Here is a 24,977-nt window from a genome sequence, read left to right as displayed (position 1 = left end):
CAGGGCAGTCAAACAAGGCTCCCAGGGTGCCTGGACAAAATGGGATTTGCCCAGGCGCAAGATCACCTGGAGAGACCTGTGGCGTCTGGAGCCATACAGAATCTCCTTCCTCCTGAGGTCTGTCTACAACACCCTCCCTTCACCAGTGCATCTGCACTTATGGGGGCTGAGAGAGGATCCACTCTGCAAGCTGTGCAAGCAGAAAGGGACGCTGGCGCACATACTGTCTGGGTGCAGAACAGCCCTAACCCAAGGTCGGTATAGGTGGCGCCATGATAAAGTTCTGCGTTCCCTTGCTGACACCATGGAGCGTGAGAGGGTGAAGAAGAGACCAGCCAGCACAGCCCCAGAGAGAACGATCACCTTCCTTAGGGAGGGAGCTAAGCCGAGACTGACCACTGAGAGGACGAGGGCGAATATCCTTCACACCGCAAGCTCCTGGGAGATGAGGGTGGCCCTTGGGAGGAAAATTGTCTGACATGGTTCAAACAACCCTCGGCCCAGACATAGTGCTTTGGTCAGCTAGGGACCAGAAGACCATATTGGTGGAACTCACAGTGCCATGGGAGGAGGGTTGTGACGAGGCACATGAAAGGAAAGCCACAAAATACCAGCAGCTAGCCCAGGACTGCAGAGACAAGGGCTGGCAGACGTGGGTGTTCCCTGTCGAGGTCACGTGTCGGGGATTTCCAGCAAGGTCAGCATGGCACTTCCTTTCAGCAATGAGCGTAGCAAGAAGCTTGCAACACGGAGGATGGGGGAAGAGGCGGAACGAGCCTCTTGTTGGCTATGGAGCAGGAGAGAGGAGGAATGCTGGAAGCCAGGAGCAGATGGGCAGTGAGCTGGCCACTCACTGTTGGGCCCACCAGCTTGAGGGTGTTATGGTTCAGGGCCGAAACACCTAGAGATAGTTGGACACCATCTGACGACATCTGCTCCTGGCCAAAGCCAACAGCTACCTAATAAGGTAGCTGAGGAAGGCACCACTAGGTGTATGTAGCAAGACCGACATGATATACCACATATGACCCAATGTACCACATACTAACCATGTCTGTGTATTGTATTCAAATCGACCTGATATACCACATATGACCCAATGTACCACATACTAACCATGTCTGTGTATTGTATTCAGACCGACCTGATATACCACATATGACCCAATGTACCACATACTAACCATGTCTGTGTATTGTATTCGGACCGACCTGATATACCACATATGACCCAATGTACCACATACTAACCATGTCTGTGTATTGTATTCGGACCGACCTTCTAATCTGCATTTGTCCTTTTAAACCAGATATTGTTCATATATGTGTATGTGTATTCTCACCGACCTAGTAAACGTTTATGACCTTGCAAACATGCATTCTGACATGTCCTCCTAAACCATATAAAAGTCAGAAAAATCCTATTTCAGACTGTGACTGTAAAATGTAAAATTTTAACTTGGATGTATCTTAGTTACAAAAAAACAAATTTTTTGGTGTTATTTTCATAGCTGTAACATCAAGGGAAAGGGTGGTCCTCTTAAACCATGCTTATTTCAGGTATGCTGAAAATGACCTGCTAAACCTTCCCGCCTGTATGTGTGTGTGTGTGTGTGTGTGTGTGTGTGTGTGTGTGTGTGTGTGTGTGTGTGTTTGTGCGTGCGTCCGTGCGTGTGTGTGTGTGTGTGCACACATGCTCACACCTAAAATGAATATGTGTCAGCATAAATGTGTCAGTATAAATATGGGTCTTTATTTATTGTGTGTGTGTGTGTGTGTGTGTGTGTGTGTGTGTGTGTGTGTGTGTGTGTGTGTGTGTGTGTGTGTGTGTGAGTGTGTGTGTGTGTGTGTGTGTGTGTGTGTGTGTGTGTGTGTGTGTGTGTGTGTGTGTGTGCGTGCGTGCGTGCGTGTGCGTGTGTGTATGTGCGTGTGTGTGTGCGTGCGTGCGTGTGCGTGCGTGTGTGTATTCGTGCGTGTGTGTGTGTGTGCATGTGTGTGTGCGTGCGTGCGTGTGTGTGTGTGTGTGTGTCAGGTGGCCCATAATGATAATGAGCAGAGGAGGAAGCTGGAGGCCCAGGCCAAGGAGGAGCCCAAGGAGGCTCAGACCTCCCCAACCAAGAAGGACCAGGCTGGACCAAAGGTACCACACACACTCTCCCTCTCTCTCTCTCTCTCTCTCTCTCTCTCTCTCTCTCTCTCTCTCTCACACACACACTCTCTCACTCTCTCTCTCTCTCTCTCTCTCTCTCTCTCTCTCTCTCTCTCTCTCTCTCTCTCTCTGTCTTCTCTCCTCATCTACTCTTAACCTGTCTCTTGTAGCTCCCCTCCTCTCTCTTCTAAGGATCGTCTCGATATACTCCCTTTCTCTTCCTACTCAACTCACTTTCTCTTCCTTCTCAACCATGACAGTCTCCTTTGGTCTATTCTATGACCCCCCCCCCTCCTCCATCCATCTATCCATCACCTTTTTTAACCTTCTTATAAAGTCTGTCTCATCTGCTGTCATTTAATGTAGTGTGTCTCATCTGTTGTCCTTTCTCTCCTTCGCCAGCGTCCCATTTGATGTAACATGTGTCATGTGTTCTCGTGTCATGTGTTCTCATTTCTCTCCTTTGCCAGCGTCCCATGATGCCTCAGTTAGACCTGATAGCGGAGCTGAAGAAGCGGCAGGTGAAGCCAACGGTCACGGACGGGGCCATCGATGACATCATCACAGGTCAGCTGCATTCTGGGACACTCTGGGATTGTGTGTGTGTCTGTATGTCTGTGTGTCTGTCTCTTGGATTTGTCATTTAACACATTGATGCCTGACGTTGCGTTGCGCAACATTGGCCCTGGCGCCTGTAGCTGCATTACGCAACATTCAGGCTCATGAGATTTGAGACAACTTTATTAAAAATCTCTGTTTTTTTTAGATTAATGAACACATTCTAATGAAAGATCAGTGTCTTAGCGTTAAAATGCAACTTAGTGCATATTTTTCTCTGCATCAGAAGCTGAGATATTTAGGTTTTTATAGTCTGAGGGCAGCTTTTCTTAAAAAAGGCCCAGGCATTCAGCACCTTTTTTGCAGGTGCCTTAGGTGTCAATAGGTAGAACTGTAGAATAGAACTGTATTGTTAGCTATTATTAAAGGTCCATTGTGAGATTAGGCATGATGTCACTTCAACAGAAGTGACCTTGTTCTGTTTTCTTTGGTACTATATATAGGCCTCTTCAACATCTATGGGCCAATCCCATTTGTATTTTTCTACCTCTACCCCTACGCCTTACCCCTACCCCTTTACCCCTCCAAACGGGCTCTGCCTGTCTGAACCCCTCCTTTTTGAGGGCTGCAAAGCCCTCCCCCTTACCCCTGCCTTAACAACTATTGGGATACCCCTACACAAAACGGAGGGGGAGGGGTAAGGGGTAGGGCCAAGGGGTGAATTGAGATTGGGCCAAAGAAAATGGAGCAAGGTCTGGTGAGTCAACACATGAAATCACCCCGAAACCGCACAGGGAGTCATAGTGCACCTTTAAATCAAATTGTGATTATTAGTAAGGGGGATCATAAACTAATTCATGCCAATAATGTGTGTTCCCCTTTATGCACAGACTTGAGGAAATCGCCATACAGAAGGACAGATGGACGCAGACCAGCACAGCAACAGGATTCTTAGAGTGAGGTCCTTGTGGCTCCTATTGTAATATTCTACAATATCAACCTCCCCAAGGATGAAATACTGTAGCTAAGTGTTAAACTCAGGTCTTACTGTGCCTCACTGTCTCCTCTGATAGAGACATACTCTTTGTAACATACCACTATCCAGAATTCCTTCATTCAACCACTTCTGTTCAAAAATATCATTCAAAATACTCAAACGGCTTTAGACACATTTTTGGGTTTCTCTCTGAAAGTTGAAATGAGGACAGAAAGGGCTAATCCATGTCAGGTTATTATTTTCTGAGAATATCTGTCAGTGGAAGGGAATGACAAAGTGTTTTTTTTCCCCATTCACTGCCATTGGCATCTGTGGTAATGGGAAATAAAATGAATAGTAGAAACAGTCCTTCAGTCAGAAATTGTTGTAAACAGTTTAAAAGCAGATAACAATAACCTGCATCTTTTTAACCATGTAAATAATGATTTTGAAAATGTCAATTTAGAATAAAAACGCAGAAAGTTGTTGTCAATCAACACAAGCGTCTGTGCCTGATGTCTGTGCCTGCCTACCTGCTGAAAGGCTTCTTTGATGGAGGAATCAAAAGAAAAACACAAAGCACCAGTAAATACAAGAGATCTTCACTTTACTGACCCACACAACCACAGCATAATATGTACAAAACAGGAGAGCAAAAAAGTCACATTTCTCAACATACAGTAGCATCCACACAGATTAAATTAGCTTTTTCGATATCTGTTTGTCATGTATATGTCATAGAATCATATAGTAATTTCTATAGAGATCTGTTTGTATGTATTTCTTTTTTTAATTCTTCTTCTTCCTTGGATCATAGCGTTTATATATCACTCTACTCTACTACGGGAAATCAGTGGGAACATTGGTGTGTGTGTGTGTGTGTGTGTGTGTGTGTGTGTGTGTGTGTGTGTGTGTGTGTGTGTGTGTGTGTGTGTGTGTGTGTGTGTGTGTGTGTGTGTGTGTGTGTGTGTGTGTGTGTGTGTGTGTGTGTGTGTGTGTGTGTATTTGGGTTTGGGTCGTAGCGAACTTGTGCACAGGGTTACTCAATCCCTCCAGTTCCTCTATTGTCCGACCCCTGTCCGTCACCACGTCAAAGAACACAAAATGACTGTACACATGCCTGTGCCACATCACTTATCACACATCTCGTGTCGTTTTTTTATTATGTAGAAAACAAAAACAGAATATCTTTTCTGATAGGCCTATATATATATATATTTCTCAACAGGTGTAAACCTTTTAACACTTGAGCACACTCTTCTCAATTTGTCAGTCTTTTTAAAAGGAACATGTAGACAACTTCAGCGGCACCGTGCGATTGCTTGAGAATATACATGCATCATTATCATTGTTTTTTATTCATATTTTTTTCATATATATTTTTATATATATAGATATCTTAGAATCCGTCGCTTTTTAAATAAATTCTTAAATTCTGGACATAACATTTTTGTAGAACTCTCTAAGAAGGACTATATATACATATTACTATCAATGGTTGTTGTCTTTTCCCTTTTTTTGTTTGTTTGATGCCATAATTTTGGTACATCCACACATTCATGTAAACCCCCTTTTAGAACAACCCACACATGTTTGTTGACGGGAACAAAACAAACCCTACGTCACCTCTGCAATGAATACTACACTTGTGACTGTGCTTTTTCAGTGTGCTGCTACACGTATACCCACAACCCTAGGCTAGGCATAAGCAATGGAGAGTCAAAGGACCCCTGCTGTGTGCTTCACTCAGACTGTGCTCAGCCATACCGTACAGTACATGGCCCTGTTTCACATCCCTACAGACAGGAGAGGTGCGGATATTTTAAAACAAAACCTTCTGCTTCAACTTCGAGCCACCTATACAAAAAACAGCTTTGCTTTCGAGATAGGATGTACTGTAAGAAGTTGAACATGTTACCCTGCTTTTTTTTCTCTGAAATTCAGGCCCTGGTTCTGCATTATGCCACAAGACAGGACCAGGTTGCTGAAGTACTAAACTTGTCCACTAGGGGCTCCAGTGAGTCTCTGGCACTCCAGCCAGAGAACACAGCAGCAGCTCTTTACAAACTTCCTACTGTTTTGGAGTCAAAGTCTTCCAAAAGTCATAACAGTATGACTCTCACCTCCAAAATCTAATTGATACAACAGCAGGGTATGTCATTATCATAATCGGCTACATTTTTTCTTTTACTTCCTCACATGGTCACTCTCTCGATCTCTAGTGCTTCACAAATGTGCATTTTCATTTTTTTTTAATGATGGATGCTCTTGTGCTAAACCACATTCTAAGCTTTCACCCAACCACCAAACCCCAACCCCACCCCCCAACCCTACGAAAAAGAAAAAAACAAAACATCTGATCCACGCAACATTTCAAAGTCACTTAAAAAAAAGATACAGAATAAAAAAAGTCCAACTGTATATTACATATATGAACTTTCACTGTACATATGTACCTCAAATATTTCAACTCAATATATAAAATGTTTTTCTCTCATGAATAAATAATCTATCTGTGTGATATATCTTTTTCAAGAATTATAAAACAAGGTCGATCTGTACAAAGAAATGTTGAGCAAGTAACGTGAAATAAAAATATGATGAAAAAGGATGATATCTGGCAGAGTGTATACATGTAGTTTGTGTCTTGACTTCAGGTTGCCTACGGTTACACAACAACACCAAAACTGTATTTATATTTGTCTGTGACTTTACACTGTGAGCTTTTCCATTACACAAAACAAAAAGAAAGAGTATGACATATCTGATTGTTCCTCCCATTGTAGGTAGTTTTTTTTTCTTAATAAAAATAAATGAGTGCATGTGTTATGGACTTTGCAAATTACCAAAAGTTATAAATCAATATGAATAATCATATTATTATTTTCTAGAGCCACCCTTGACTTTCATTGCCTACCAGTGCTGACTAATTGGGAACATTGAAAAAGAAACCCACCCCCACAGACTCACATACACAGACTAATATACATACATTACCCACGTATCATGTAATCCCTTCTGAAGCTCTGCACACCCAAGCACCTTTATCTTTACCTTTACCATCCCTTTACCTGTCCTAAAATATATGTTTTTTTATTCTGTTTTTATTTTATTAAATGTGTCCTACCCCAACCCAGGTTTGACTTGAGGTATTGTACACCAAATAATGCTAACGCTAACCAGTGAAGAGTGGAGCGACGAGTGACCTCCTCTTTGTTCGGCTTGTCCACTGAAGCGTGCGTCCTGGATGATGAGGAAGGGAGCGAGAGGGAGAGAAGGGAGGCAAAAATGGAACTCGGGGCATAGTGGTAACTTTAAGAGCTGAATGCGTCCACCAACGCATGACTAAGACAATTTCTCTCATCTGGATACACAGCTGAGGACCTGCAGCAAAGACTAGCAGCGACCGTACTTCCTACAGCTAACTGTATGTGCGTGCGTGGCTAGAGTTTGCTTTCCTCAGTGCTATAGTATGTAATAGAATGGCAACGTTTTCTATTCAAGACTTCTGTTTTTGCCTTTTCTGAATTCCCGTCATTTAGAGGCTGAGGGAAAGTACTACTTTGTGTGCGTCACTATTGAATGAATAGCTTTTCAGTGCAGCTAGCCAGCTATTATTATCTGTGTACTTCACAGCATCTGACAGATGCTTCAAAACACAGGCACAGACACAGACACAGACACATACACAGACACACACACACACACACACACACACACACACACACACACACACACACACACACACACACACACACACACACACACACACACACACACACACACACACACACACACACACACACACACACACACACACACACACACACACACACAGCGCGATAAGTCTGGAACAGAAATGAGAAACACCACTCCCTGGGTTCATCTCATGGCACTTGCTGCCTTTCGCGGGGCCTGCAAACACCTCCGTCCAATCTTTCCTTAACCCCAATCTGAGGGAGCCAAACAGAGCGCAGCGGGTGGCCAAGAACAGACAAATCATCTTCCAAACAGGAGAGGCAGAAGCTTCCAGAAGGAAGGCAACAAGACAAGGGGGAGCCGTGCAGAGAGAGAGAGAGAGAGAGAGGGAGGGAGAGAGAGAGACTGTTGACTGCTTTTAGAGCCAATGAAAACAAATTGGCTACGAGGATCCAATTTTTTGTTATTATTCTGCCTCGGCTTTTTTGTTCTGCTGGAGTTTTTTAGGACCAATGGAAACAAATTGGCCCTGAGCCACAGCCTTCCATTCACTACACCCCATCCATCCTCCACCAATCATCCATCCACATAGAGTACCCACTCCCCTTCCTACCACCACTCATCCCCCTTTTTAAAGTGTCCTCATTCCCCTTGGTGTGCTTTGCTTTCCGTGCCGCCGACTCCCTCCCTTCATGGTTTTATCCGCGCTCTGGTGGTTAGCAGTTAAATAAACTTGTTCCAAAAGTGGCCAGGCAGCTCTGTCCCTGTCCTGTCCTTGTTTCGCCACCCTCCCCTCCCCTCCCCTCCTCATCCTACCCCAACGCTGCCAGGCCTCTCTCGGTGGGCCCCCCCAAACCCGTCTCTGTAGTTCCGGCTTTTATGGTGCAAACATCCCCGGGCTGTCTCAACCATGCAGTCGCAACATAAAAGGGAGACAGGGGAGAGAGGGGCGGTGGGTATGGGTTAGGTGGGGGTGGGGAGAGAGAGAAGAAACGCCAGCAGGAATGGAAGGGGAGGTTGTGAGAGTGGTGGCGCTATTGGTAGTTGTGCTGACAGCAAGCGCCTGGAGGGAGGGGCAACGTGTCACTCCCTTTGACTCTAATGCAGCAGACCTCCCCTTCTCCTCTCCACCACCGTCACCACCGCTCTCGTCCTTACCTCCACCCCATCCACCCACCCCCATCTCCCTCCCTCCCTCCCTCCCTCTCTCTCTCGCTCCCTCTCTCTCTCTCTCCCTCCCTCTCTCTCTCGCTCCCTCTCTCTATCTCTCTCTCCTCTGCCACCTCCTCTTCTGTCTGAGCACCAGCCCTGTGGCAGGGGAGGCAGTGGAACATGCCGTTTCCTCTTTCCTTCCTCTCCTGGAGAGGCTCAGTTTGACTCACTCCACCCCACACACCGTAGAGACGAGGCTCATCCTGCCAGCCGCCGTGCCCAAAAGCTCTTGGCTCTGCATGGGTGACTAACCCGGTCCCATTTCCTCAATTTTCTGGTACCGTTGTTGGTACAGAGAGGGGGACAAAAAAAAAAAACGATGGTAAAAATTGCCTCAGGCTAAGAATTTTACTTGTGCTTCTTCATAACTGACAGTTTGCTAGATGCTTTGCATTTCAATATCCTGTGCTCGTCTCAGAGTGCCATGGCTGACTGAAATTACAGTGCTGCTGTGCTGACACTATGTAGTGCTACTGGTCCCTTGCAGACCTTGTCATTCTTTCTTTCACACACACAAAAGTCTTAAATACTTTTGTGTGTTGACTACATCTTTCGCCTCTTTGCGCAGATGGGCCTGCTGGTAGACCCATTCACTCATGGCTGAAAACACTCAACTACATCATAATAACAACATTGCTATGACATAACAGAGAGTTTTAAGTAACAGATTAAGTTACTTGGTCGTTACAATTTTGGTGGCAGGGAGGTTATAACATAGGCTCTACACAAAGGGGTTAAAGTACCAATTTGGCTAGGATGCCAATTGGGCTTGATGCTGCAAGGGTGCCACCAGGAACAGTCGCAGCCTCAGTTATGCAGACCTCTGTTGGCGGTGCCAGCCTACAAGATCTCACAGCCCAGTCTGTTGCTATGCCAACCGGATGCCCACACGCATTTTTCACATGTTGATTCCTTCCATCTCTCTATCTGCACTCCCCTTTCTCTCCTTTACATACACACACACCCACCTACACACCTACACACACACACACACACACACACACACACCTACACACACACACACACACACACACACACACACACACACACACACACACACACACACACACACACACACACACACACACACACACACACACACACACACACACACAAACACAGAAAAAAGATGGTGGCCAAAAAGTGACATCATGGAATGTCTGACCAAAAGGCAGTGAATGCGTGGGCTTCTGTTACATGTGCTTGTGTGTACGTGGAGAAATGCTGGAGATGTGAAACGTGCCCAGTGTGAAACTTTTTAAGACTAAGCGTTGAAAAATGTTCAGCAAAGTGATAGCACCAGTGTTGAACTACATAGTTGATTGAAAGTTTCTGTCAACAGGTTTAGTAGCACAGACATTTTCTATTTCACATTTCTACATCTTTTTTTTTCCCTCTCCCCACTATTTTCATGATGACATGGTTCTTCCATTATTTTTTTTTCATCTGTGATAACAACAGTGATAAAAATCTGCACACAAATCCAAAAACACAATGCACTGCTTTTTGCTATTATTGCAACTCTACTGGTAAGTGACACAGTTCACAGTATAAATATTACACTTGGAACGGAGAGCTGCCTCCATTCTGCACTACATTCCGATGTGAGATTTTGGCAAATGGGTGATTGCGTGATGTGCTGTGAGTCTGGGTCCAGCTGGTTCCCTTGGCCCATCTCCCTTCCCGTCCAATTGCAGGAGTGCAGGCGAGGGCATGGAGGCAGGGAAGCCGACAGAGGGGCGGACAAATGGGTGTGTTGTCCCGGGCCCAGGGAGAAGATGGCCCCAAAAGTGGGTCCTCGTTACACTTTATGTATTGAGAGAGGGTTTGGGGGGGGCTTCCAGATGACTTTGTCCCGGGGCCGGCCCCAAACCTGTCAGCAGCCCCTGGCATGGATGACTAGTGGGTCTGGTCCATGGAGCAGTTGGAAAGGCGGGCAGGCGAATGGGCAGGCAGGTGGGCGATGGGATCTGGGCATGGCCCGAGGGGTGCTGTGGCATTTTTGGTGGGGGCGGGGGTGGGGCTGTATGGGACGCCTGGCAAGCCTGTGCTCAGTGTCTCTTAACTGAGCCGCAGATGGCTGAGAGATCCGCAGATGGAGAAAGTGGTTGGGTGAGGGGGTGGAAAGGCGGATGGAAGATGGTGTGTGTGCATGTGTATACGTGTGTGTGCGCGTGTCCGTGTGTGTCTGTGTGTGTGTGTGTGTGTGTATGTGTGTGGTGTGAAGTGTGCTTCAGAGAACTCCAAAAATCAGAATGATTACAATGACACCGAAAAATTAAAAAGCCGAAACAACTTGGCAGAGACAAAAATGGCAGACGAGAAACAAAACTGGGAAGAAAAATGAGTCATGTCTTTAAAACTGTGCTATGTGTGTGTGTGTGTGTGTGTTTATGTGTGCTTGTTTTTCGGAATGTCTCCAGGATCCTTTGAAAGAGGGTAAACAAGTGGAAAAGGTGGGAAATGATTTGTCTTTCCTTTTGGCATATGGGTGCTGCTAGTACCTTTCCCATCCAAAAAACCCTCTGAACCACAATTTCCACCTCCTCCTCCTCCTTCTCATATCTCCTCTTCCGGAATCTCACCACTCCCTCGTTTTACACCTCCTCCTCCTCTCTCCTCTTCTCATCACTCACTCCGCCTCGGACGACGCAGCCTTCCGCAGGGGCTTGGGCCTGGCCTCTTTGTACAGCCCCATGCTCGACACTGAGAACTTCACACTGCGCCCACCACCTTCACCACCACCATTACCACCACCATTACCACTGCTACCCTTCAGCCCCAGCGAGGAGAGCGACAGAGAGGGGAACGGGGAGGCGTTGGAGGTGGAGGAAGCGGAGGCGGTGGAGGGCGACGGCGAGGTCAGCGGGGACGGGGAGGGGGACGCGGCCGAGGAGGAGGAGTTGGAGGAGTGGGTGGCGGAGGTGGGGGAGGTGGCCGGGGAGGAGGAGGCCGAGCGGCCGTTGCTCTGCATGGAGGCGGCGTTGAGGAGGCGGCGCTGGCGGAGCGTGTTGGAGAGGAGCAGGGCCTCGGCCCCCAGGCTGGCCAGCAGCGCCTTCGTCTGGCTGGAGGCCGAGCCCAGCGAGGTGGAGGAGGAGGAGAACGCCCTGGTACCGATGCCGCCCAGACCACCGGCACCGCTGCCAATGCCGCTGCTGCTGCTGCTGCTGTCCTGGGGGTACTTCCGCAGCCCCGGGGGGAACGGACACGTCATGGAGCCCCCGGAGGAGGGCAGGCGGCCAGAGAAGCTGGCAGCTCGGGTGCCGGTGAGGAGCGGCTCGGAGAGGATGCTGGAACCGTTGCCGCTGTAGCCAGTCAGGGACTGATAGGGGGCGGTCAGGGGCACAGGAGGGGTGGTCAAGAGGGCGGAGGAGGGGAGACAGGATGGGGGTAAGGGTTTGGGGCCGGGGATGTAATTAGCAAGGGTGTGGCATGGAGAATCGAGGTGATGGAGAAAAAGAAGGCCAGGAAGAGGAGAGATAGAGAGAGACGGACAGGATTGAGAGAAAAGATGCCATGAGAAAAAAGAGCAGCGTGATAAAAAGGCAAAGAAACGCTAGACAGACAGACACAGAGAAGTACAGATTACTGCATTCACACACAGACAAAACACACACACAACCGTACACTCAGCAATCTCACTAAGCAGCACATCTGGTGGAGCTTTAGGTTAGGGGGAGGGGTTGGGAGTGAGGAGTGGGAGGTGGTCAAAATAGGTGCTTTAGTGTGCAGATCAGAGCATTGATGATGACAGAGCAGTGGAGAGGTGTCGGGTCGTGGTTGGGTTTGGGTTTGGGTTTGGGTTTGGGTTTGGGTTCTGGGTTGGGGTTTGGGTTGAGTTGTGCTGGATCAGGTTGCTGTCACTCATTGCTGCCCAGGGGTCACGCAGAGGTGTCAAGCAGAGGACACGAAGGTCATCAGGGAAGGGTAGGTGACGTCCCACAGGAGCGGTGTGCGTGGTCAGGAGGATAGAGGTGAAGGGGTGTAGAGTAGAGGAGGGAGGGGGAGGGGGAGGGGGGTGATGGAGGGACAGATGACACAAAACAGAGGACACAGTTAACTCAGGGGTAATATACTGGTAACTTTGACACGTGCACTGAAATGTACAATATCATCATCGCTTCATAACCATAATGCCAGTGATTATGATGAGTAGGATGAGGATGATTGCGGTGATTATGGTGTTTAGAATTATTATTATTGTGTTGTCATTTGTGTGTGTGCGTGGGTGGGTGCGTGCGTGTGCTTGGTTGTGTGCATGACTGCATGAGCATGCACACCTGTGCGTGTGTGTGTGTGTGTGTGTGTGTGTGTGTGTGTGTGTGTGTGTGTGTGTGTGTGTGTGTGTGTGTGTGTGTGTGTGTGTGTGTGTGTGTGTAGGAAAGAGAGAGAGAGAGGAGGAGGAGAAAAGAGAGTCTGAGAGGAGGAGAAAGAGTGTGTATGTGTATTAGAATGGGTGTGTGCACATTTGGAGGCCTATACAGTAATAATGTGCACTGCTGCTCTGCGTGCTCTGCCTTGCTGCAGATCAATATTAATCAGTAGACCTCATTCTCCTCCTTCTCCCTCTCAACACAACTACAAGCTCCTCCACTGAGCTGAGCAATCCACATACATACACTCTCATCTCATCTTCTCTTCTCCTTTCCATCCTCTCATTTTCCCTTTCCTCTCCTCTCCTTTCTCCGTTCATGTCTTCTCATACCCTCTCTTCTCCTCTCTTCTCTTCTCTCCTCTCCTTTCCTCTCCTCTCCTGTCATCCTCCTCTCCTCTCCTTTCCTCTCCTCTCGTCTCCTCTTCTATCCTCTCTGTTCCTTTTCTGTCATTTTGCTCTCCTCTGCTCTCCTCTCCTATCCTCTCCTCTCCTCTCCTCTGCTCTCCTCTCCTCTCCTCTCCTCTCCTCTCCTCTGCCTTTTTATCTCTCTCCTCTCCTCTCCTCTGCTATCTCTTCTCTCCTCTCCTCTCCTCTCCTCTCCTCTCTCCTGTCCTCTGCCTTCTCCTCCTCTCTAACTTCCAGTGAATTCCAGGCAGCTGTAAAGGTAAACACTGTTGTGTCTCCAGCCTGCAGCCATTTGCTTGCCTATTATCACAAGCACAATGCAACTGCAAACACGAGTAAACAACCTTTCCAGATAAGCATTTTCTTATTTATTTATTTTGCTCTTTTCTTCTCTTTTCTTCTCTTTTCTTCTCTTCTCTTCTCTTCTCTTCTCTTCTCTTCTCTTCTCTTCTCTTCTCTTCTCTTCTCTTCTCTTCTCTTCTCTTCTCTTCTCTTCTCCCTCCTGCCTTTCTCTCTCTCTCTCTCTCTCTCTCTCTCTTTCTTTCTTTCTTTCTTTCTTTCTTTCTTTCTTTCTTTCTTTCTTTCTTTCTTTCTTTCTTTCTTTCTTTCTTTCTTTCTTTCTTTCTTAGTTTTCCCTCCCTCTGCTTTCGGTATGCTGTTGACAGGTGCGGCTGTGGAAAGTAGCTGTTTGCGGTGCCTTTACCCCCTTCTGGTGCGCAGTGAGCACCCTAACCTGCTGCACCCTACCGTGTAAACAACGGCAAACACAGCACAAACAATATGCTAATTACAGCACAGAGAGAGAGAGAGAGAGAGAGAGAGAGAGAGAGAGAGAGAGAGAGAGAGAGAGAGAGAGAGAGAGAGAGAGAGAGAGAGAGAGGTTGTAGGAAACAGAAGACGTGGAATTAGGAGGAGAGTATGGTAAATGAGAGCTTAGATGAGATTAGAGGTGAGGAAAGACAAGAGGAGAGAGGAGAGGACATGGCAGAAGAGAAGATGAGTTCGGAGAGGAGGATAGAAAAACAGAAGGGAAGAGGGGAGTAGGGTAGAGGGGAGGGGAGTGAAGGGCATATAAGAATTTGGCTAGAAGAGGAGAGAGGAGAGAAGGACCGTGAAAGGCAAAGTAAAGAAGGGGAGGGGAGGAGAGGACAGGAGAGTACGGTAGTTAAGAAATTGAAAAGAATTTAAGAGGTGAAAGGAGGACAGGGAAGGGGAGGAGAGTACGTACGACAGGAGAGGGGAGATGAGGAGAGGAAAGGAGGGAGGACAGGGAGAGGATAAAGAAAGCTTGCGTGAGGACGAGAAGCCGAGGGAGGATGATAGACGTGCATGGTGCGTGGAGAGAGACATAGTGCTTTGTGGTAAAATAATAGCTTTAATTTTGCCTTTATTTCCCCACAGGATATCAAGCAGAAAGAGAGCGGGCAGCAGAAAGAGCCTTTAAGGACAAGGAAGTGGAGAGATGGGGGGAAATAATGGAAGAGGTACAGAAGCAGACAAGGCCAGGGAAAATGAAACAAAAGCAGAGCGATTGTGTGTGTGTGTGGGTGTGCGTGTGCGTGTGCGTGTGCGTGTGTGTGTGTGTGTAGCACTTTCATGAGTTTGCATGAGCGTGCATGTATGAAAGAGAGAGAGAGAGAGAGAGAGAGAGAGAGAGAGAGAGAGAGAGAGAGAGAGAGAGAGAGAGAGAGAGAGAGAGAGAGAGAGAGAGAGAGAGAGAGAGAGAGAGAGAATGAGAGTAAAAGAGAGAGATTTAACAGCCTTGTCGACTGTGCTTTAAGCAATTACTGGGCAGGCAGTAACAGTATAACTGGACACTGATTCCACTCCATTTAACACTGGGCTCCACTGAAGGAGACATCCTCTCCACACAGCACCAGCAGAGGCAAACACAGACCCCTGCTCTCCTCAAAACCCTGTAATATGTACTGTATAGATAGATAGATAGATAGATAGATAGATAGATAGATAGATAGATAGATAATAACAATAGATATCAAAACAGAAAAAACGATAGAAAGAAAGAAAGAAAGAAAGAAAGAAAGAAAGAAAGAAAGAAAGAAAGAAAGAAAGAAAGAAAGAAAGAAAGAAAGAAAGAAAGAAAGAAAGAAAGAGAAAGAAAGAAGCCACTCTATCATTATCTAATCCATCCTATTGCTGGACACGTACGTAGGGGCCTATATTTGCAGCCCTCTGCTTTCTGTGCAGATGGATGTGGGAGCTTGTCTCTTTGTGTTATTACTGTTACAAAATGCCTTCCAATGGTGCAATACTTCCTGTGCTCTGGCATAAGCTGCAGCCCCACACCCCTACAAACACACACACACACACACGCACGCACACACGCACAGACACATACACACACACACACACACACACACACACACACACACACACACACACACACACACACACACACACACACACACACACACACACACACACACACACACACACACGCACAGACACATACACACAGGCGCGCACACACACACAAACGCACACATGCATACACACACACACACACACACACACACACACACACACACACACACACACACACACACACACACACACACACACACACACACGCACGCACGCACAGACACATACACACAGGCGCGCACACATGCATACACACACACACACACACACACACACACACACACACACACACACACGCACACACGCACAGACACATATACACAGGCGCGCACACACACACAAACGCACACATGCATACACACACACGCACACACGCACACACGCACACACACACAGGCATACACACACACGCACACACACACACACGCACACACAGCCTGCAGTGCAGTACAGGCACAGTCAGCTCTCTATTTCTTTCTCTCTTTTTCTCTCTCTTGGTCTGTCTCTTTCACTTTCCATCTCACTGTGTACTTTTCTGCCACTCTCAATTGTTTAGTCACTCTCTATCTCTCTTGGTTCCTCTCTTTTTCTGTGTCTCTCTATCTCACTTTCCTCTCTCTCTCTCTCTCTCTCTCTCTCTCTCTCTCTGTTCCTGTCTTACTCCTCCTTTCTGAATCTCTATCTGAATCTCTCTCTCTTACAGTTGGCTTCTTGTGGTATCTTTCTCGACTTTCTCCTTTCTCCCTCTGTCTCTCTCTCTCTCTCTCTCTCTCTCTCTCTCTCTCTCTCTCTCTCTCTCTCTCTCTCTCTCCTTTCTCCCTCTCTCTCTCTCTCTCTCTCTCTCTCTCTCTCTCTCTCTCTCGTCTCAGTTGCTCTTGAGAGATGCCAAAGGATACCCCTCCAAGCCTCCTCTGAAGCTTGAATCTTTTCCCTTTAGACACTGTACTCTAACCAGCACCGCCAACTGAAACCTATACAGCCTGCCCACGACTGAAACAATACGAGTTCTTTCTTGGCTTGACTATTAATCATCTCTGTTCACTGCATCACTTCACAAGAACAAACTCTTAACCTCTGAGTCAGCATGAGCAAGCATGGGCAATGGAAAGTAAATATTTAATACCTGTATGCAAAACAAAAGAGATGGTGAAATGTATGTGTGTGTGTGTGTGTGTGTGTGTACACGCTTGTGCGTGCGTGCGTGTGCCTGTGCGTGCATGTGTGCGTGCATGCTTGCGTGTGTGCGTGTTCTTGCGTGTATGAGAGCTTGCGTGCGTGCGACCAAAAACCAAAATAAATATTATTGTATATGCTGCATGTGGGTGTGTGTGAGTTTATTGCATTTCATATGTGGAACTTCAGAAAAAAACACACCCATACGCAACCAAATGCATTTGTGTTTTCTTTCGCTGTCTAGCAAACAGCCAGTAACATTGGTATGAGAATTGTTCCAAATATGGGATTATTATGGGGTGGGCTAATATAACCGAGCCAATGCAATAAAGGCTTTTTTCCATTTTGGTAAATGGCAATGCCCTGGAGTTCCTCGTCTCCTTTCATCTGAGCGTTCCCACCTCAAACAAACCACTTTTGAGTCCAGGAAGGGATCGTAAAACAAACGTTTTGTTATACGTGCTGGGATGTGCTCTATCTCTGGTAAGTTCAAACAACATGTGCACACACCCCATTTTTAAACAAGAAGAAAATGGCCTCTTTTTTTAATGTGGGAGAGCTAAGAGACGAGTTTGATGTTTACTCGCGGGGCAGGCAGGCTTCCCTCTAATCTGTATTAGGTCAGTGAGGCATGGTGTTTGTGCTCTGGCTCTGCCAGGTATCCTGCTGTCAACTTGCTGGGCCACTGATGCATACACATGCAGGCTAAATAAGTGAGGGGGCATGGAGTAGGGAAATGAGAGCGAGAGAGAGAGAGAGAGAGAGAGAGAGAGAGAGAGAGAGAGAGAGAGAGAGAGAGAGAGAGAGAGAGAGAGAGAGCGCGCTGCTCTGTTGGACGGAAGTGAGCATGATGTGCTTGTATTTGCAACATCATTCAAGCGTTCTGATGCGTCTGTGGCTACAGTCTAAAAGTTTGTTTATATGAGACATAACCTCTCAGACAGGTAAGGTCTGAGTCCATTGCCAAGGACACACACGCAATGCCTCTGCGGTATATGCTGTCTTGTCCAGGCTGTATGGCCTGCTGTCTAGCTCAAACTTTTAGTTGTTGAGATACACTGTGCAGTTGTTATTGCATATATATGCAAATAGCAAAATATCGTATCAGTGTGAAAGGCACCTCTGAACTAACTTTGCCATTTTCCTTAGGCATGATTTTCATTTTTGTAGGAGCCATCTGTCTGTTTTTTTGTTTTTTTTGTTTTTTTTTAAGAACAAATTCCATTTCCAACCAGTTGGCCAACTGAAAAAGCTAAATCGCTCAGTGTTGCTTTAACACCGTCCCCTTTGATGACTAACTGACCACAAACAATAACCTCAAAGAGTCAAACAGAGTTCACCCAGACAGACCAACGGGAAGGGCGAATGTTAAAGAATTTGTCAGATTTCCTGTCAAGCGCCGCAGTATAGAACATAGCCAACATCATGCCCTTTTCAAACATGCCTGACATGGCTGACAGCCTGAAGGGTGGGTGGTTCTGTTGCCATGGTTGCTGATAGACTTGTAGTATATTAGCATGCTGATCATACACAGAAAGCCCTTTTAAGTTGCCAGGCTGACACACTCCTTCACACTCCCGCTGGGAGGACTCTACAAGTGTCTTTTTTGCATGTGTGTGCAAGCGTGCGGTGCATGTGCGTGCTGACAAATCATGAATAATTCAGTTTCTTGTATATTTCATTGCATCATCCAAGAGACGGAATCAAAAAAGTGTTTGTGAGTGTGTGTGTGTGTGTGTGTGTGTGTGTGTGTGTGTGTGTGTGTGTGTGTGTGTGTGTGTGTGTGTGTGTGTGTGTGTGTGTGTGTGTGTGTGTGTGTGTGTGTGTGTGTGTGTGTGTGTGTGTGTGTACGTGGAACAGAGAGAAAGCATGAAATAGATGGAGGGAGTTGTTTGTGTGTGTTATTTAAATGTATTTGGCAGTACTGTAATATCTGACAATGAACTATAGGGGAAAAAATTAGATGAATAGTGAAGAATGAGATGAAACTCAGAAGTGATTTCAATCAAGTGAAAACACTGGTGTACACATAAGGCCCTAGTCAGAGGTGGGGTAATAAAACATGCATGGTTAATGCATTGGAGAGTGAAAGGTCATTGAGATATCATGGAGACACAGTGTGTCTGTAAAGATTCTCATTCATGTAGGTCCTGTTATCCAAAGAGTTAAGGTCTCCAGCTGAAAGAAGCTTAGCTGCTCATCACTGCTGTCCGGCAGAGACCTTTAAACTAAAAAAATCCATTTAAAACCACTATTTTCTAAATTTTACATACATGTTGCATTGTTAAAAGTGGGTTTTAAGCAAATTATGAAACTGATGATTAGTACCGATTTATACGTATATATTTTTTAACTCTTAACCCTCTGGTTGTGTTAGAAACACGGTTACTGGTGTTAACGGTCAAAATTGACCGCCTACACAAAAAAAGGTAATAATACATTGATTAAAAATCTGATTTGCATATTTTGTGATTAATACCTTTTAGACATCCTTTTGAAACATTTCCAATGTGATTTAAATGTTATTCTGCTTTGTTTTAGTGATTTGTAGACTTGTTTTCTTATCTTGCACCAATTCGTTTTTATTAACCCTCTGGAGTCTAGGGCCTCTCAGAGGCTTTCAGGCTGTTTGGAACACCTTTACTTTTTTCAAGTATTTCAACTAACTGTAAACATCTATACTAATGTGGCACATATGGTTGCATTCTGAAAAGCCTAATAAAAAAGAATATGAGAGTAAATTAAATGTAATATAACTGTAGGCCTATATAACTTTGGGAGATGTAAATTAATGATATGGTCATTTTTGACCGAAACACCATGAATGTAACAAGTTGGTGTGTCTTCCACAATTCTTTCGGAATTTCATTATTTTTCATTTTGACCATTTGAATAGGTAAGCTGGAGGATATCATGAAGTGTCATTTGTGTACGATGAAAAATAGAGAAGTTATTGAAGAATGAAGTTTCAAAACGGTCATTTTTGACCGTAACACAACCAGAGGGATAAAGAAATAATGAATTAATTACTGAAACGTTGAGTGACAAGGTTTCTGCCGGACATCAACGTTATGCAAAACTCTTTGGAGGTCATGTTGGAGTTATCGAGGCTCAGGCCAGGGGCAAAGATATGAACACTAGATATACTGCGTTGACCACTACCTTGTATTGCAACAAATGGGTCAAATCATATCGCCGGCATGTTTATATATTATTGCTGACATCAACCACTGTCAAGGCAATATCACGGCAGTGCCCATGGCTGGGCCACACCAAAAGGCTGAATACATCTAGTGCAGCATCTAGTGTCCATGTCTATGGGCCAAGGTTCAAGGGTTCAAGGTTCAGAGGTCAGAGGTCAGGGGTCAGGAGTCAGGGGTCATGTACCTGTAGCTGTCCCTGACTCTTAAGGAACTCTTCGCGCTGCTTGGACAGCTTACTCTTCTCAGGGTTGCCCTGTTGCAGGTGCTTCAGGCGGGACGCTGCCGAGGAGGATGATGACTTGCCAGAGGAGGCGCCGTTTCCACCCTGGAGATGAGAAGTGGGGAGGAGGGTGCAAGCAAAAGAAGAAGAGGAAAGTGTAAGAGGGATGTTAAAGTAAGGTCAAGTTCACGGTCAAGGTCAAACAGTGTCTAATGCTGTTGATGATAGCGTTCAGATTTGACAACTCAAGAAGGGAAATCAAATCAAAGTCACACATCCTTGCAGACCGCCACACATACTACATATACTGTATGTAAGGTCACAGACATGCAGGTGAACTCCTGTGTCTGCGTCATTGATAGACAGAAGCACCCAAAAGAACATGAAAAAGACAGTAAGCCAGAAAGAGGTTAAAGGAAAGTTTTGGCGCAAAACTGTGAGAATTGGCAAGTTAAAAGGTAATACAGAGTTTTTAGGCTTAGTGAGGCTCGATCCTGAGTTAGCCTGTCCCATTTTGAAGTGGACCAATTTTTATTTTTTTTTACCATTTTGATCAAAAACACCATACAATAAACAATTGCAGCAAGCTGTCATTGAGAATCTTGTCCATAGCTGGATTGGATATAAGGCCTACAGAGCATTTGCACGGTGGACTGTTGATGATTTTGGCCTGGTCCTCCCCTACAGTAAATGTGGTGATATCAGACCTCATGACACTACAGCTGACCTGCCCGAGTCAGATTTAAATATTTATTTTGCCTGTTGTGGTCAAAATAGCTCGTAATAGATGGCTCAAAATATTGCCACAAGCTTTATTGTCTCTCACAACGCCTGGCAGACCGCTCTTGGCCGAAAAATGCTCGGCCTGATTTTTCTGTGTCCCAATCCAGCCCTGCATCCCTTCCACAATGCACTGCAAACTGTAGTCCCCTTCATGATGTCCAGCAAGAGCCAGCTGCAACACCCTTAAAGTGATACTGTCCCATTTTTGGAAATAAGCTTATTTTACACCTCCCCTTGAGTTAAATAATAGGGTTTTGCCGTTCTCCTATACTTTCAACCGTTCTCCGGGTATAGAAGTGCAAATTTTACCTCCAAGCTAGCAGTTAACATCGAGTCCTATGAGACCAGTTAGCCGCTAGCTGGTCTCATAGGACTCAATGTTAACTGCTAGCTTGAAGGTAAAATTTGCACTGCCATACCCAGAGAACAGTTGAAAGTATAGGAGGATGGTAAAACACTATTATTCAACTCAAGGGGAGGTGTAACATTGTTTCCAAAAATGGGACAGTATCACTTTAACAGCCTTATATACAGACACACAGAAAGCTCTACACAACCAACTGCAGTGCCAGCTTACTCATAAATAACTACAAAATGAACATATATATATATATATATATATATATATATATATATATATATATTTAAATTCTACACTTCACCATACACGTCTGATGGAGGGCTGTGGGGGATGTGAAGAAATTTCACATTAGGAGAAAAAAAATCACTGCAGAGTCCAGAGGCAATAATCAGTAACTCCTCTGGAGTGTATGGCAGTTCTGGAGTGCGGAACGCTGTTAAATATATACCTAGACTGCACAAGTCCAATATAATATATATATATCTGCGGCTGTGTGTGTGTGTGTGTGTGTGTGTGTGTGTGTGTGTGTGTGTGTGTGTGTGTGTGTGTGTGTGTGTGTGTGTGTGTGTGTGTGTGTGTGTGTGTGTGTGTGTGTGTGTGTGTGTGTGTGTGTTTGTGTGTGTGTGTGTGTGTGTGTGTGTGTGTGTGTGTGTGTGTGTGTGTGTGTGTGTGTGTGTTTGGGGGGTGGGCAGGGTGCACGTGTGTGTGTGTGTGTGTGTGTGTGTGTGTGTGTGTGTGTGTGTGTGCGTGTGTGTGTGTGTGTGTGTGTGTGTGTGTGTGTGTGTGTGTGTGTGTGTGTGTGTGTGTGTGTGCGTGTGTGTGTGTGCGTGTGAGTGCGTGCGTGTGTGCGTGCGTGCGCGTGTGAGTGCGTCTGTGTGTGTGTGCGTTAAAATGTGTGCAGTAGCACTAGTGTGTCTGTGGAGGCTTGGTTGGCTTCTTTAACAAGCTCTGCTCCCTCTGCTCTCTCTCCGCTGGTCCTGAGCCAGTGCTTTCTGTGTTGTGATGCTCGCGGAGGCACACAGGGAGCAACATGAGTCACTGGAGTGCCAGAAATTGAAAGTGCTGATTTGACTGCAGGTTTCGGGGCGATAAAAAAAATCTAGGCTACCTTACTGCAGTGCATGTCAAATGCTTGAACATCATCATCATCATGGAGCCTTAAGCTCCCCCAGATGTATCATCTACCCATGAGCAGCCAGCTAACACAGTTATGTGGGGTCATGTTTCTTTCCTACTCCCTGCAAAGCTCCTCTATATGCAGCAAAATCTGGTGTAGTGGTGTAGATGCCACCTGGCAAGGCCGCTGACAGCTTTGCCTGGGCCTGGGACAGAGCCATCTGAAAGGCCCCCTCCACTCCCCTCCACTCAATGCATACAATATAATAAGGACCCAATTCAGGGCCGCCCATGTCCCTGGGCCCGGGACAATTGACCCCTTTGTCCCCTCCCCTGTCGGCATCCCTGCCAGCCAGAATAGTGCAGCATTATAGTGTTACAAAGTGTAATATTCCAACTAACTAAACCTTTTAACGGTACTTGGTTTAAGGCTGGGATCAGACTGGACAATCGAGCATGTCTAAGCAATCACAAGAATTATAGGCCCAGTGGAGGGGTGTCATTTCTCCTTTTAACCGAGGTGAGGCCCCTACCTCAGGTGCTTGACTGCTCATGATGATTAGCTGATTCAGAACTTGGTTGGAAAAAATCAAATCTGTGACTGGGTCAAAAAAAATCAAGCCGGGCATTTTTCAGCCATTGAGAGAGACCATGAAACATTTCAACGCAGTCTCACCCCAAGTAGTCAATTTCTGACTACCTTGGACCAGACTGCAATTTTTGACGTCTTGGGTATTCCTTCCACGTCACATTTTGACTATGTGGCCTAACCCTAAACCTATTCCTAAACCTAACCTCAATGACGTTATGCTGCCACAAGGGGGCGCCTTTGAGGACATAGTCAAAATGTGACGTGGAAGGAATACCCAAGACGTCAAAAATTGCAGTCTGGTCAAAGGTACTCAGATATTGACTACTTGGGGTGAGACTGTGTAGAACATTTTTAGTCAACTAATATTTTGACCACAATAAACAAAATTAATATTTAAATCTGACACTGAGAGGTTTCCTCTAGTGGTATGAGGACTAATACCACTACATAAAGAGGAGAGAGTGGAGGGCCTTGCTTAAATCATCAGCAGTCCACCCCTGGTGACAGGCAGAGGTGGAAAGAGTACAGAAAATTTGTACTCAAGTAAAAGTATCTTTACTTTTCTTAAATCCTACTCAACTAAAAGTAAAAGTACCTATCTAAAAATCTACTAAAGTAAAAGTAAAAAGTAATTCACTAAAAATGTAATTTGAGTAAAAGTACTTAGTTACTTTTAATTGGCTTTCCTCTCGATAATTTAATGTTTCTTTTTCTTGAATATTGTCCTCCATAACCTCTATCTCTTGCTTGGCACCAGCAATCTTCCCATGCATTGATCCAAGATAGTAAAATACTGGAAATCGGTGTGTCATCCTGCATAGTCTCTCATTTCTGGCAGATTGTGGCATTGTTTTGCATGACATTTTGTTTCTCTGTCATTTTTTTTACTCAGTACTCAGGCCAGGTCCCAATGTATTTAAGTAAAGTACTTGGATCAAAATGTACTCAAGTACAAGTAAAAGTATTAATTTTACAAACGACTCATAAAGTACAAAGTACTCATAAAAGCTACTCAAGTACAATACTTGAGTAAATGTAATTAGTTACTTTCCACCCCTGGTGACACGGTTCTTACTTTATGAAGTCCTGATTACCTCTGGCCTCCCGTGTGTCACCGCTAAAATCGTGGGCTTGGACTGGCAGGTTATGTGATGTCAGAGACGCCACTGAGGTGGTGTGTCTAGAGTATGTACACTGCATGTGAATAAAAGCATGGTCACGCTTGGTCAGCGGATGGATATCTGAATTTACGGAAGCAGAAATGGAGTGGAATGGAAGGAACTATACCTGACATTTATATTAATGCTCAATGATTTACTAAAATAGAGTAAAAAAGAGTTGAATATAGTAGAAGTAGAAGTACTCTTATGGATGTCGTTACAACACTAGTGGTATACTACTAGTGTTGTAATTACATAATGTAAAAGTACCTCTACTTTATACAACTCTTATAAAAACTACGCTTACACTATGAGATGTTTTGCTTTTCATATCGATGGCAATGAAACAGCTTCTAAACACCACACTATCCCTGGCCACGGAGACAATTTTGCTATGTAAGACTTTTGTTGTGAGTGAATGAAGATGTCACCCTGTGTCTGTCCAGTCCAGTGATCTTGAGGTCAATTACATGGTGTTAACTGATCTGGGACCAGCCATGGGACCCAGAGAGTACTGAGCCCAGATACATCACAATCACAGAAAGACCTTCAGCTTGAGCTCTGTTTCTTTCTCTTTACCTCTTTGCCTCGATTCCCTTATTACTCTCCCT

The 24,977-nt window shown here is 45.5% G+C and overlaps 3 protein-coding genes across 3 annotated transcripts in view; 1 reads left to right on the top strand and 2 right to left on the bottom strand.

Moving 5' to 3' along the window:
- fmnl1a (formin-like 1a) overlaps nt 1-8,173 on the top strand; it is a 48,633-nt gene extending 40,460 nt beyond the window's left edge. The window contains exons 24-26 of the mRNA XM_063191838.1: nt 2,032-2,139; nt 2,619-2,715; nt 3,597-8,173. Coding sequence (XP_063047908.1) covers nt 2,032-2,139; nt 2,619-2,715; nt 3,597-3,661 — 270 coding nt within the window. The 3' untranslated portion in view covers nt 3,662-8,173. The remainder of the gene's footprint in view (nt 1-2,031; nt 2,140-2,618; nt 2,716-3,596) is intronic.
- Nucleotides 8,174-9,731: 1,558 nt separating this feature from the next.
- Nucleotides 9,732-12,247, bottom strand: LOC134465161 (uncharacterized protein DDB_G0271670-like). Its single transcript, XM_063218674.1, has 2 exons — nt 12,236-12,247; nt 9,732-12,149 (listed from the first exon to the last, which is right to left on the bottom strand). The coding sequence occupies exons 1-2, from the start codon at nt 12,245-12,247 to the stop codon at nt 11,226-11,228; spliced, it is 936 nt and encodes a 311-aa protein (XP_063074744.1). The 3' UTR covers nt 9,732-11,225.
- A 151-nt stretch (nt 12,248-12,398) lies between these two features.
- srcin1a (SRC kinase signaling inhibitor 1a) overlaps nt 12,399-24,977 on the bottom strand; it is a 165,305-nt gene continuing 152,726 nt past the window's right edge. Inside the window, exons 21-22 of the mRNA XM_063218661.1 lie at nt 20,319-20,459; nt 12,399-12,463 (exon numbers count right to left, since the gene is read on the bottom strand). Coding sequence (XP_063074731.1) covers nt 12,458-12,463; nt 20,319-20,459 — 147 coding nt within the window. The 3' untranslated portion in view covers nt 12,399-12,457. The remainder of the gene's footprint in view (nt 12,464-20,318; nt 20,460-24,977) is intronic.

Source organism: Engraulis encrasicolus, chromosome 2, assembly GCF_034702125.1.
Source record: "Engraulis encrasicolus isolate BLACKSEA-1 chromosome 2, IST_EnEncr_1.0, whole genome shotgun sequence".
Taxonomy (NCBI): Eukaryota; Metazoa; Chordata; class Actinopteri; order Clupeiformes; family Engraulidae; genus Engraulis; species Engraulis encrasicolus.
Note: the sequence above shows the minus strand (reverse complement) of the source record. Positions and strands in the feature narration are given on the sequence as shown.